At 44.1% G+C, this 12,784-nt stretch overlaps 1 protein-coding gene and 1 pseudogene across 2 annotated transcripts in view; both read right to left on the reverse strand.

Moving 5' to 3' along the window:
* The window catches only part of PPP6C (protein phosphatase 6 catalytic subunit), a 40,922-nt gene that overhangs the window by 19,936 nt on the left and 8,202 nt on the right, over positions 1 to 12,784 (reverse strand). For both annotated transcript variants that reach the window (XM_021927667.2, XM_003911951.3), the window contains exon 2: positions 4,425 to 4,520. In XM_021927667.2, coding sequence (XP_021783359.1) covers positions 4,425 to 4,520 — 96 coding nt within the window. The remainder of the gene's footprint in view (positions 1 to 4,424; positions 4,521 to 12,784) is intronic.
* Positions 10,202 to 11,348, reverse strand: LOC108582471 (annotated as a pseudogene).

Here is a 12,784-nt window from a genome sequence, read left to right on the forward strand (position 1 = left end):
GTCACCCAGGCTGGAGTGCAATGGTGCTATCTCAGCTCACTGCAACATCCGCCTCCCGGGTTCAAGCAATTTTCCCTGCCTTAGCCCCTGACTAGCTGGGATTACGGGCACCCGCCACCACACCTGGCTAATTTTTGTATTTTGTAGTAAAGATGGGGTTTTGCCATGTTGGCCAGGCTGATCTTGAACTCCTGACCTCAGGTGATCTGCCTGTCTTGGCCTTCCAAAGTGCTGGGATTACAGGTGTGAGCCACCGTGACCAACCCACAAGTACTTTTCCTTGAGTAAACCATCTTTCTTTAGCATGCAGCAGATATGCTTTACGCATACTTCCCATTTCATCACACAGACTTTTTTCTTTTTCTTTTTAGATGGGGTCTCACTCTGTTGCCCAGGCTGGAGTGCAGTGGCACAATAATAGCTGACTGCAGCCTCAAACTCCTGGGCTCAAGCAATGCTCCCACCACCTTAGCCTCTTGAGTGGCTAGGACTTACAGATTCAGACCACCAAACCTGGCTAATTTTTTTTTTTTTTTTAAAGAGATGGGAGCCAGGTGCAGTGGCTCATACCTGTAGTCCCAGCACTTTGGGAGGCTGAGGCAGGTGGATCACAAGATGCCAGGAGTTCGACACCAACCTGGCCAACATGGTAAAATCCCATCTCTACTAAAAATACAAAAATTAGCCAGGCGTGGTGGTGCACACCTGTAGTCTCAGCTACTCAGAATGATGAGGCACAAGAATCACTTGAACCTGGAAGGCAGAGGCTGCACTGAGTTGAGATCACACCACTGCACTCCAGCCTGGGTGACATAGCGAGACCCTGTCCCCCCTCAAAAGAAAGAAAGAAAGGCTGGGCAAGGTGGCTCACGCCTGTAGTCCCAGCACTTTGGGAGGCCAAGACAGGAGGATCACATGAGGTCAGGGGTTCAAGATCAACCTGGGCAACATGGAAAAACCCCATCTCAACTAAAACTACAAAAAAATTAGCCAGGCATGGTGGCGTATTCCTGTAATCTCAGCTACTCAGGAGGCGGAGGCAAGAGAATTACTTGAACCCGGGAGGCAGAGGTTGCAGGTTGCAGTGAGCCAAGATTGTGCCATTGCACAATCACACCACTGCACTCCAGCCTGGACAAGAGAAAAACTCTGTCTCAAAAAAAAAAAAATTTTTTTTTTTTAAACGTTGGTTTTTTTTTAAGACGTGGGGAGTCTCAGGCTGGATGCAGTGCCTCACACCTGTAATCCCAGCACTTTGGGAGGCTGAGGCAGGTGGATCACCTGAGGTCAGGAGTTTGAGATGGGGGGGGTCTCACTTGGGTTGCCCAGGCTAGTCTAGAACCCACGGCTTCAAGCGATCCTCCCACCTTAGCCTCCCAAAGTGCTGGGATTATAGGCATGAGCCATCACGCCCAGCCAGACTTTTTAAATAATATATATTCTAAAGGATTGAGAGTTAAGTGAAACTGGCATTTTATTTTACTATGCAGGCATGTTGGTGAAGAACTCAATGATAATCAGCTTATTCTAGTGTTTTTCCCTTGATTCATGCTAAGGCATGAGCAATTTAACCCTCCATTGCCTCTGTACCTCCTTAGAGACCCAAGGGTCCACAGGCCACACTTAAAAAATTTGTGAGCTAGCTGAAATGGCTTCTTAAATAGCTAACATATAGCCAAGCCAAGATTTAAACCAAGTTGTATCTGACACTGAAATCTATAACTCCTCACTATATTACACAGCTTCAATGCTTCTCAGCACAACATGCTCGCTAACATGTTTATTCATACCCAAAACCCAATCCTGCAATTCCAGAACAGGCCCCAGAGGAAGATAAGTCCCAAAGGATATATTTTACATTGTATTTAATCAGTCAATAGCTATTTAGAGGCTCAAATCCCATGTTTCTGATTAGTAATCATTTTTTGTGTGTGTGTTTGTTTTTTGTTTTTTTTGAGACGGAGTTTCACTCTTGTTGCCCAGGCTGGAGTGCAATGGTGCAATCTCGGCTCACCACAACCTCTGCCTCCCAGGTTCAAGCGATTCTCCTGCCTCAGCCTCCCAAGTAGCTGCGATTACAGGCACCTGCCACCACACCTGGTTAATTTCTGTATTTTTAGTAGAGATGGGATTTCACCATGTTTGCCAGGATGGTCTCAATCTCTTGACCTCGTGATCTACCCACCTCAGCCTCCCAAAGTGCTGAGATTACAAATATGAGCCACCACGTCCCGCCTATTTTTTTTTTTTTGAGATGGAGTCTCACTCTCTTGCCCAGGCTGGGGTGCAATGGCACGATCTCGGCTCACTGCAACCTCCGCCTCCCAGTCTCTAGCGATTCTCCTGCCTCAGCCTCCCGAGTAGCTGGGATTACAGGCACGCACCACCACGCCTGGCTAATTTTTGCATTTTTAGTAGAGACGGGGTTTTACCATGTTGGCCAGGCTGGTCTCAAACTCCTGACCTTGTGATCTGCCCGCCTCGGCCTCCCAAAGTGCTGGGATTACAGGCGTGAGCCACCGCGCCTGGTGCAATTGTTTTTAAGGAACATATACAACATAAACAATTGTTAACAGTTTGGTGGTGGTCTTAAAATAACATGTACAACAGAAACCCAAATTAGTTTCAAACCTCAATCTGCCCTGCAGTGGCTGTGTGTGAGTTTGGGCTATTTCTTCAATCTTTCAGTCTCCCTTTCATTGTCTACAAAATAATACTATCTCATAGGACTCTTGGGAAAAAACTGATGCAGAATATGTGAAAAAGTACTTTGTTAACCTCAAAACACAAGATAAATGTTAGCAATAACTGTACATTTGACTGAAGGTATATATAATACAAAAGTTCAATCTTATGCTTCTAATTTTAGTAGCTCGAGGTTGGTCTCTAACTTTCTGACCTTTGATCATGGCTGTAATTCACATCTTAAAAAGTCCTTGATAACACAGGTAACCCCTCAGTTTTAACACTACAACTAAGGGAAAACATGACTTGGTTTATTCCAGTTTTCAGGAATGTGTTAAAACACTGCTTATATTAATATCCTTTATGTTAGCAAAATACAAATGTTTATTTTTAGAGAGAAGTTACACGGAAATTTTAGGAAATCAATTCCTAAAGTCTACTCTAAAAAACTGTAATTTTAACAGATTAAAGATGACATAATGGGACCTCTATCTAGGAGGTGATGACATGCAAGTGTCAGATTTTTTTTTAATCTCAACTGATGCAGAAAACACCTTGAAAAACCAAAAAATCAGCCTGTAAGTAGCCAAAACAAGACTTTACTCGTGGAGCAGTCCCTAATCAGAGCCAATTTACACACATTTCTGCTCATTTACATAGTCATATTTAAGGCAGGGAAATTGCACAGGCGACCGTAAGTCCTGTTGGCATCCTTTAAAGACTACATTGTTTTGCAATGTATTATTAAGTCTTACAGCCCCAACTATAGTATATGCATATAGCACTCTATGAGTAATCTGTTCAGCTTTCATTTCCCAGTGAAAAAATTCTACAAATATACATGAGGCTAAACACTGACAACAGGATCTAAATATGAGGTATGCCCCTCCTGTTAATGCTTTGAAAAAAAAATTTTTTTTTTGACAGAGTCTCACTCTGTTGCCCAGGCTGGAGTGCAGTGGTGCGGTCTTGGCTCACTGCAACCTTCGCCTCTCAGATTCAAGTGCTTCTACTGCCTCAGCCCGAGTAGCTAGGATTACAGGCACGCGCCACCATGCCCAGCGAATTTTTTTGTATTTTCAGTAGAGACGGGGTTTCACTATGTTGGTGAGGCTGGTCTCAAACTCCTGACCTTGCGACCCAGCAGCCTCAGCTACCCAAAGTGCTGGGATTACAGGCATGAGCCACCACGCCAGGCACTGCTTTGAAATTCTTACAAACAAACACCCAGCAGATGAGAAATTGAACTAAATATTTTCTAGTTCATTCACCAGTGATTTGCTGTGACATCATGGACCAGCAATTTTATTTTTCTGTACCTTTGCTATTCTCATTCCCACTAAAGAAATGATACATTTTCAACAATATATGACAGCAGAACAGAAATTAATTGAATGAAAAAAGTGCCTAACACCAAAACATCTCCTGTTAATCATAGTTATTATGAGCAGTATATGTTTGTACTTTTTATTTTCTACCCACTCCCACCATTCCACAGAAAAATAATGCTGCATTATTCACTTCACAAATGTAATATCAACAAACTCCATAACTAATTTGACCACTGCTTTTATTCACCAAAAATGTAAACCAGGAATCATTAGTGTCACAGAGACTGAGGCAACCTAGCTTACCACCAGTTGTGTTTGTTGATGTTGTTGTTAATTTTGTAGCACATGTGAAAACACACATGGATCATGGACAGTACAAAGCTTAAAAATCTGCTCATGAAATTTTACCTGTCCATGTATATCTCCACACACTGTTACTGGTGTTGATACTGGCTGAACATTTGACTCTTCTAAGAGGAGGTCACAAACATAGTCACATAGCCGCTGTAAAAAGAGAAAATAAAAGGCAAACATTTACTACAACATCAAAACTAAAGATAAAATACCAAAAAAGAAAAATACCAGGTCTAATACTTAGAAAGCCCAAGTGTACTTTTTGATTGGAAAGGAAAGTACCCTGTGATAATTCAGGTGTTGGATTTCTGCCAGCTGTCATACAGAATTCTTAATGCAATGCAAACTACCTACAGAGACACTAGGTTCCAGGAGACAGACAGCTTTACAAGAACTGTAAAATGATGCTTTTCACCACAAAAAAAAAAAAAACCTGTTTTTTGTTTTGTTTTTTTTTTGAAATGGAGTCTCGCTCTATCTCCCAGGCTGAAGTGCAGTGGCACCATCTTGGCCCACTTCTACCTCCGTCTCCCAGATTCAAACAATTCTCCTGCCTCAGCCTCCCAAGTAGCTGGGGTTACAGGCGTGTGCCACCACATCCGGCTAATTTTTGTATTTTTAGTAGACACGGGGTTTTAACATGTTGGCCAGGCTGGTCTTGAACTCCTGACCTCAGGTGATCCACCCACCTCAGCCTCTCAAGGTGCTGGGATTACAGGCGCGTGCTCGGCCGGTAGAAGGTTTTTATCCGGTAATTTTAAAAGTAAATTGCAAACCACAGACTTACCATTTGACCCAGCAATTGTAGTCTTGGCAATAAAAACATGTTCAAAATCTGTATATAAATACTCACAGAAGCCTAATTCATAATAGCCCAAAACTAGAAACAAATCAGATATCCTTCAATGAGTGAATGGTTAAACAAATTTCGGTACGTCCACACCATGTACTACTACTTAGCGATAAAAATAAATGAATACTGCCACACAACAACCTGGATTCTCACTTTGGAAGGTATTTAGGTTGAGCAAAAACAAAGTCAAACTATCCCAAAGGTTACAGAGTACTTGGTGTGAATCTGGACTTGTATAACATTCTTTCCTTTCTTTTTTTTTCCTTGAGACGCTTGTCTCGCAGACTCGTCACTCCAGGCTAGAGTGCAGGGCTTATCTCAGCTCATCGCAGCCCATGCCTCCAGGTTCACGCCGAGCATTCTCCTGCCTCAGCCTCCCGGAGTAGCTGCTGGGACTACAGGCGCCATCACACCTAGCTTAATTTTTGCACTTTAGTAGAGACGGGTTTCACCATGTTAGGCTGCATTGTCCCTGATCTCCTGACCTCGTGATCCACCCGGCCAGCCTCCCAGAAGTGCTGGGATTATATATGGAGCCACTGCGCCTGGCTTTTTCTCCTCTTTTTTTTTTCCATGAGTCTCTGGCTTCTGTTTCAGGCTGAGTCCAGAGTACAATCCTTGTACACTGCAAAACCGCTCTCCTACCAGTGATTCCTGCCTCAGTCTCCCAAGTACTCGGGATTACAGGCGACACCATCATGACTAAGCAGCTTAATTTTGTATTCTTAGTAGCTCCATGTTGGCTGTAGGCTGGTCTCAAACCCCCTGTCTCATAGGTGATCTCACACACCACCTCGGCCTCCCAAAGTGCCGGGATTACAGGGCAGATGGTCACTGCGCCTCTGTCAGCATGCACTGAGCATTTTCTTTTCTTTTTTTTTTTTTTGAGAGGAGTCTCATTTCAGCCTGCAGGCTGGAGTGTAGTACAGTGGCGGCGCTGGGATCGGCTTCAATGCAAGCCTGCCTCCTGGTTCACGCCATTCTCCTGCCTCTCTAGCCTCCCAGTAGCTGGGACTACAGGCCGGCTGCCACGCTGCTAATTTTTTGCATTTTTGGGGTAGGAGATGGGGTTTCACCAAGAGCCAGACAAAGATGGTCTCATTTCCTGACTTTGATCTCACCACTTAGCCTCCCTAAAGTGGAGCTACTGCTACCGCCTAAAATGACATTATTAGCCAGATAAAATTAAAGAAGAAATGGAGGAACAGGCTAGCTGCAGAGGTCCAGCAGCTGCAGGAAGGAAGGTGTCTATAAAAGGCAACATGAGGAATTATTGTGTTGATGAACTTCATGTATCTTGGATCAGGTGTTCTAGTTAGCACATGAGCCCTATCCACAAAACTGTGAAGAGCCAAGGTGTGGTCAAGCCTGTAATCCAGCACTTTGGGAGGCCGTGAATGGGCGGATCACTTAGGTCAAGAGATCGCAGACGACCCTGGCTAACACAGTGAAACCCCTTGGCCTCTCTACTAAAAAAATCACAAAAAACTAGCCGGCTAGGTGAAGCGGGCTTTTAGCATGGCCAGTTCCATACCCGGAGGCTGAGACGCAAGAGAATGGACAACTCAGGAGGCTTGAGCCAGTGAGCTGAGATCCTGCCCACTGCGCCTCCCAGATCAAGAATAGATTGAGACTCTGCCTCAAAAAAAAAAAACTGTGAAGAACTGACCACATACTACAGAGACATATACACACACAAAATACAAGTAAACTGAAGAAATCTGAACATCATGAGGTGCATGAATCCTCAGAAGTGGCTGCACCTGAAGATCAATGAAGGCCAGGCATCAAATGTCAAATGCTGGCTGACATTGCATTGGCTATTAAGGATGGCACCATAGTTCTACAAAATGTTTCACTGGGGAAAACTGGGGTTATTTTTAGCCAGGCTAATCTTAATACTAATTCATAAAATTCAAATATAAAACCAATACAGGAGCCTAGCTGGGCAGAGGGTTTTGCCCAGTAATCCCAGCATTTTGGGAGGCCAAAGGCAGAGATCACTTATATTGAGCTCAAGACTAGCCTGGCCAACATGGCAAAACCCCATCTCTAATTAAAAATACAAAAAATTAGCCAGGCGTGGGGGTGCACGGCTGTGTCCCAGCTTCTTGGGAGGATGTAGCTAAGAGAATCACTTGAACCCAGGAGAGGAGGTCACCCTGCTGTGGGCAAGATTACGCCTACTGCACTCCAGGCTCAAATGGCTGACCCTGTAAGCAGGAGGATCAGTTAAGGTCTTCTATAATAATCCAAGTAAAGTTAACCTACTTGGATAGGGTAGTGCAAAAGTAATAGGGGAAAATAGATTCCACATGTTATCTGAATGTAGTGACCATGGGATTTACACCCGTCCTCGATATGGGCAAAGCAGAACTGGCGATTAGATCTAGGCTCTCTGGCTTAAACAATTGAAGCTATTGGAAATAATCATTACTGAGACAGAACTCCAGGAAAAGGATTTTTTATTGTTTTCACCCTGTGGGGCTAGATCTCCTGGCTTTTGAGAAGTTTGAACTACAGCTTAAACTGAGCATAAGCATGCAACATCCCTGAGCCATGAAGGGTCAAATGCAGGAACCAGCACTTAGGAGGGTGAGGCAGGAGGATCGGCCAGCCCAGGAACAAGAACCTCCCAAGGCTGAGTAGAGAGATCTGTTCCAGGAAGGAAAAAAAAAAAAAAGAAAAGAAAAGAAAAAGAAAAGAAAAAAGGCACAGAGGTCTCTATATACCCCCATTTCTTCCCCAGACAGCCTCCCTGATTCACACATCTCACCTAAGTGGAGACGCTTATATAAAATCATGAGCATACACTGATACACTTCATTACTGTCCAAAGCTTCAGTGTAGCTTTGTTTGCACTGAAGGTTCCTGTTTTTAGTAGAGACGGGGTTTCACCGGGTTAGCCAGGATGGTCTCGATTTCCTGACCTCGTGATCCGCCCGCCTCGACCTCCCCAAAGTGCTGGGATTACAGGCGTGAGCTACCGCGCCCGGCCTAAATGACATTATTGAAATGACAAAATTAAAGAAATGGAGAACAGGTTAGTTGTTGCAGAGGTCCAGCAGCTGCAGGAAGGAAGTGGGTGTGTCTATAAAAGGGCAACATGAGGAATTCTTGTGTTGATGAACTGTTATGTATCTTGACTGTAGTGTTGGATACATGAGCCCTTATCCAATAAAACTGTGAAGAGCCGGGTGCGGTGGCTCAAGCCTGTAATCCCAGCACTTTGGGAGGCCGAGACGGGCGGATCACGAGGTCAAGAGATCGAGACGATTCTGGCTAACACAGTGAAACCCCGTCTCTACTAAAAAAATACAAAAAACTAGCCGGGCTAGGTGGCGGGGCTAGGTGGCGGGCGCCTGTAGTTCCAGCTACTCCGGAGGCTGAGACACAAGAATGGCGTAAACCCGGGAGGCGGAGCTTGCAGTGAGCTGAGATCCGGCCACTGCGCTCCAGAGTGGGCAACAGATTGAGACTCCGTCTCAAAAAAAAAAAAAAAAAAACTGTGAAGAACTGAATACACACACAGAGACACATACACACACACAAACACAAGTAAAACTGAAGAAATCTGAACATCATGAGGTGATGATCTTAGGTTGCACCTGAAGATCACGAGTTGTATCAATGTCAATGTTGGCTGACATTGTATTGGTTGTGGTATTACACTATAGTTCTACAAAATGTTACCACTGGGGAAAACTGGGTTATTTTGAAATAAAAAGGTTAACTATAATTAATTATAAAATTCAAATATAAAACCGAGGAGCCAGCTGGGCAGAGTGGCTCTTGCCTGTAATCCCAGCATTTTGGGAGGCCAAAGTGGGCGGATCACTTGAGGTCAGGAGTTCAAGACCAGCCTGGCCAACATGGCAAAACCCCATCTCTACTAAAAATACAAAAATTAGCCAGGCGTGGGGGTGCACGGCTGTAATCCCAGCTTCTTGGGAGGATGAAGCAAGAGAATCACTTGAACCCAGGAGACAGAGGTTGCTGTAAGCCAAGATTACGCCACTGCACTCCAGCCTGGGAAACAGAGCAAGACTCTGTAAGTAGGGAGATCAGTTAAGTGTCTTCTATAATAATCTAAGTAAAAGTTAACTGGCTTGGACAGGGTAGTAAAAGTAAAAAATAGGGAAAATAGATTCCACATGTTATCTGAATGTAGCATCTGCTAGATTTATGACCAACTGGATACAAGGTGTTAAGAGAAAGTAAAGAATCAAGGATGACTCAGGGTTTCTGGCTTAAACAATTAGAAGGCTGGAAATAATCATTACTGAGACAGAACTCCAGGGAAAGTAGATTTTTTATTGTTTTTTCACCCCTGTAAATAGACTTTATTTTTTAGAGCAGTTTTAGGTTCACAGCGAAACTGAGCATAAAGTACAGCATTCCCTTGCTCGGCACAGTGGCTCACGCCTGTAATCCCAGCACTTAGGGAGGCAGAGGCAGGAGGATCGCTCGAGCCCAGGAGTTCAAGACCTCCCTGGTCAATATAGAGAGACCTCGTTCTCCATAGAAAGGGAAAAAAAAAAAGAAAAGAAAAGAAAAAAAGTACAGAGTTCCCATATACCCCCGCCTCTTCCCCCAGACAGCCTCCCCGCATCAACATCTCACACCTAAGTGGTACGTTTGTTACAAATCATGAGCATACACTGACACATCATTATCATCCAAAAGCCATAGTTTGTTTAAATTAGGGTTACTCCTTTTCTACGTTCTATAAGTTTTGACAATTGTATGACATGTACCTACCGTTATAGTATCATATAGAATAGTTTTACCTATTCAAACTCACCTCCCTCCAACCTCTGAAAACCACTGATCTTTTTACTGTCTCTATAGTTTTGCCTTTCCCAAAATGTCATATAGTTGGAATCATACATACATAGCCTTTCCAGGTTGGTTTCTTTCATTTAGTAATATGTATTTAAGGTTCTTCCATGTCTTTTTATGGCTTGATAGCTCATTTCTTCTTAGCACTGCATAATATTTCATTGTCTGGGTGTATTACAGTTTGTTTATCCATCCACCTAGTGAAGGACATCTTGGTTCCTTCCAAGTTTTGGCAATGAATAAAGTGGCTATAAAAATCTGTGTACACATTTTTGTATGAACATAAGTTTACAACTCATTTGGGTAAATATCAAGGAGCAGGACTGCTGGATTATAATATGGTAAGAGTTTGTTTAGTCTTATAAGGAACTGCCAAACCATCTTCCAAAGTGGCCGTACCATTTTGCATTCCCATCAGCAATGAATGAGAGTTCTTGTTGCTCCACATCTTCATCAGCACTTGGTACTGTTAGTGTTCTGGATTTTGGCCATTCTAATACGTATATAGTGGTTATCTCATAGTTGTTTCACTTTGCATTTCCCTAATGACACAGGAGGTAGAGCATCTTTTCATATGCTTATTTGTCATCACTATATCTTCCTTGATGAGGTGTCTTTTGTTCATTTTTGGGGGCATATATGTATTTATTTTACTTTATTATATCTTACTAATATTCTTTAAGGCACAAACCAGGTGAGTAGGCTATAGCAAGGAAATCTTAGAGAGTTAAGAAACCACTATGACACTTCCCAGTATTATCTTCAGTGATGCTTCTTATCTTTATTCTGGGACTCCAGGTAATATTCAGCTCCTACAGCTACCACAAATGCAGCAAATTCCCATTTCAATCTTTGTAATAATGCACCAACAAAGGAAACATTTCTGCAAAGCCACCCACATATCTCCAAGCTTCATTGCAGCCCAATAAATCCCAAAGCCCTCCTGCAGCCAGCTTCTTCTAGACGGTTTTTACTGGTGTCTCTTCTATCTTCCATTGTTTATAATCTGGAAGTTCCATTTTACGATCTCCATGTTCATGTCCATGTCCATGGGCCACGTCTTGCAAGATTGTGAGAATTGAGGAAAACATATTGTGATATGCCTTCCACTTTCACACCTAGGTGGTGAGAATGAAATTTAGCACAACCACTCTGAAAAACTGGCATGATGTGACAGCAATTTCCTTTTATCCATTTTTTAATCAGATTGTTCAGTTTCTTATTGAGTTTTAAGAGTTCTCTGCAGGCCGGACACGGTGGCTCACATCTGTAATCCTAGCACTTTGGGAGGCCGAGGAGGTCGGATCACCTGAGTTCAGGAGTTCAAGACCAGCCTGACCAACACAGAGAAATCCCGTCTCTGCTAAAAATATAAAATTAGCTGGGCATGGTGGTGCATGCCTGTAACCCCAGCTACTCGGGAGGCTGCGGCAGGAGAATCGCTTGAACCCGGGAAGCAGAGGTTGAGGTGAGCTGAGATCGTGCCACTGAACTACAGCCTGGGCAACAAGAGCAAAACTCCATTCAAAAAGAGTTCATGCATGGCTTTGGATAACAATACTTTATCAGTTTTTCACAACATTTATTTTCTCCCAGAACATGGATCATCATCTCATTCTCTTAACGGGGTCTTTGACAAAGCAAAAGCTTTTAATGTTAATGAAGTTCGGCTTCTTCTAACTATTTCTTCAAGAAAGGGATTGTTTAGGCTTGGCATTTTGGAGGTGGGGAATCACGAGCAAGCAATTTCTTTCTTATTTTTATTTCATTTATTGGCTAGACCTGAAGCTTAACTCCTCTCCCATGAGGCCGTGTTCTTATCACCACCAGCCCTCACCAGGTCCAGGGGCTACCACCAGGGCATGCCCCTCCTCTGAGGCTTTGCAGAGTACTTCCCTCTGTTCACTCAGTCAAGAACGCTCTGGACATGACTTCACATTCTTTCATCCAGCTTTCTTGCTTGTCACTCAAGGAGGCCAACATGATCTTGGCTCACTGCAAACCTCCACCTCCCAGATCAAAGGGCAAATTCTCCTGCCTCAGCCTCCTGAGGCTAGGGAATACAGGAACTGGCTGTCTCTAACTCCCACCTCAGGTGATCCACCTGCCTCAGCCTCCCAAAGTGCTGGGATTACAAGTGTGAGCCACAGCGCCCGGCTGGCCTGTATTTTTTTATAGCCTTTCATAACTACCTCCTTACTCCTCATCTTGACAAAATTAAAAGCTTTTTTTCTCTTGAGATGGAGTTCCCTCGTGACTGTCAGCCTGGGCTATGTGTGTGGGTGATCTCAGCTCACTGCAACCTCCTCGGGCCCCAGGTTCGGGCAAATTCTCCTGCCTCTTGGGCCTCCCAGCTAGGATTACAGGCGCCATCACCACGCCTTCGCCTAATTTTGTATTTTAGTAGAGTGTGAGGTTTCACCATGCTGCCAGTCTGATCTCAAACTCCTGGACCTCATGATCCGCTTCCACCTCCACCTTCCAAAGTGCTGGGATTACAGGCGTGAGCCACCACGCCCAGCCAAAGCACTGCTCTTTTTAGGTTAGCTAAAGCACTAGCCGGGCTGTGGCTCAAGCCTGTAATCCCAGCATCTCTTTGGGAGGCCGAAATGCAGACGGCTGATCACGAGGCTCAGAGACGTGGTGACCATCCTGGCTAACACCGGTGAAACCCCGGGCTCTACTAAAAAAGCAATACGTAACTGAACGAAGTACGCAG

Source organism: Papio anubis, chromosome 13 (assembly GCF_008728515.1).
Source record: "Papio anubis isolate 15944 chromosome 13, Panubis1.0, whole genome shotgun sequence".
In the NCBI taxonomy this organism is placed as follows: domain Eukaryota; kingdom Metazoa; phylum Chordata; class Mammalia; order Primates; family Cercopithecidae; genus Papio; species Papio anubis.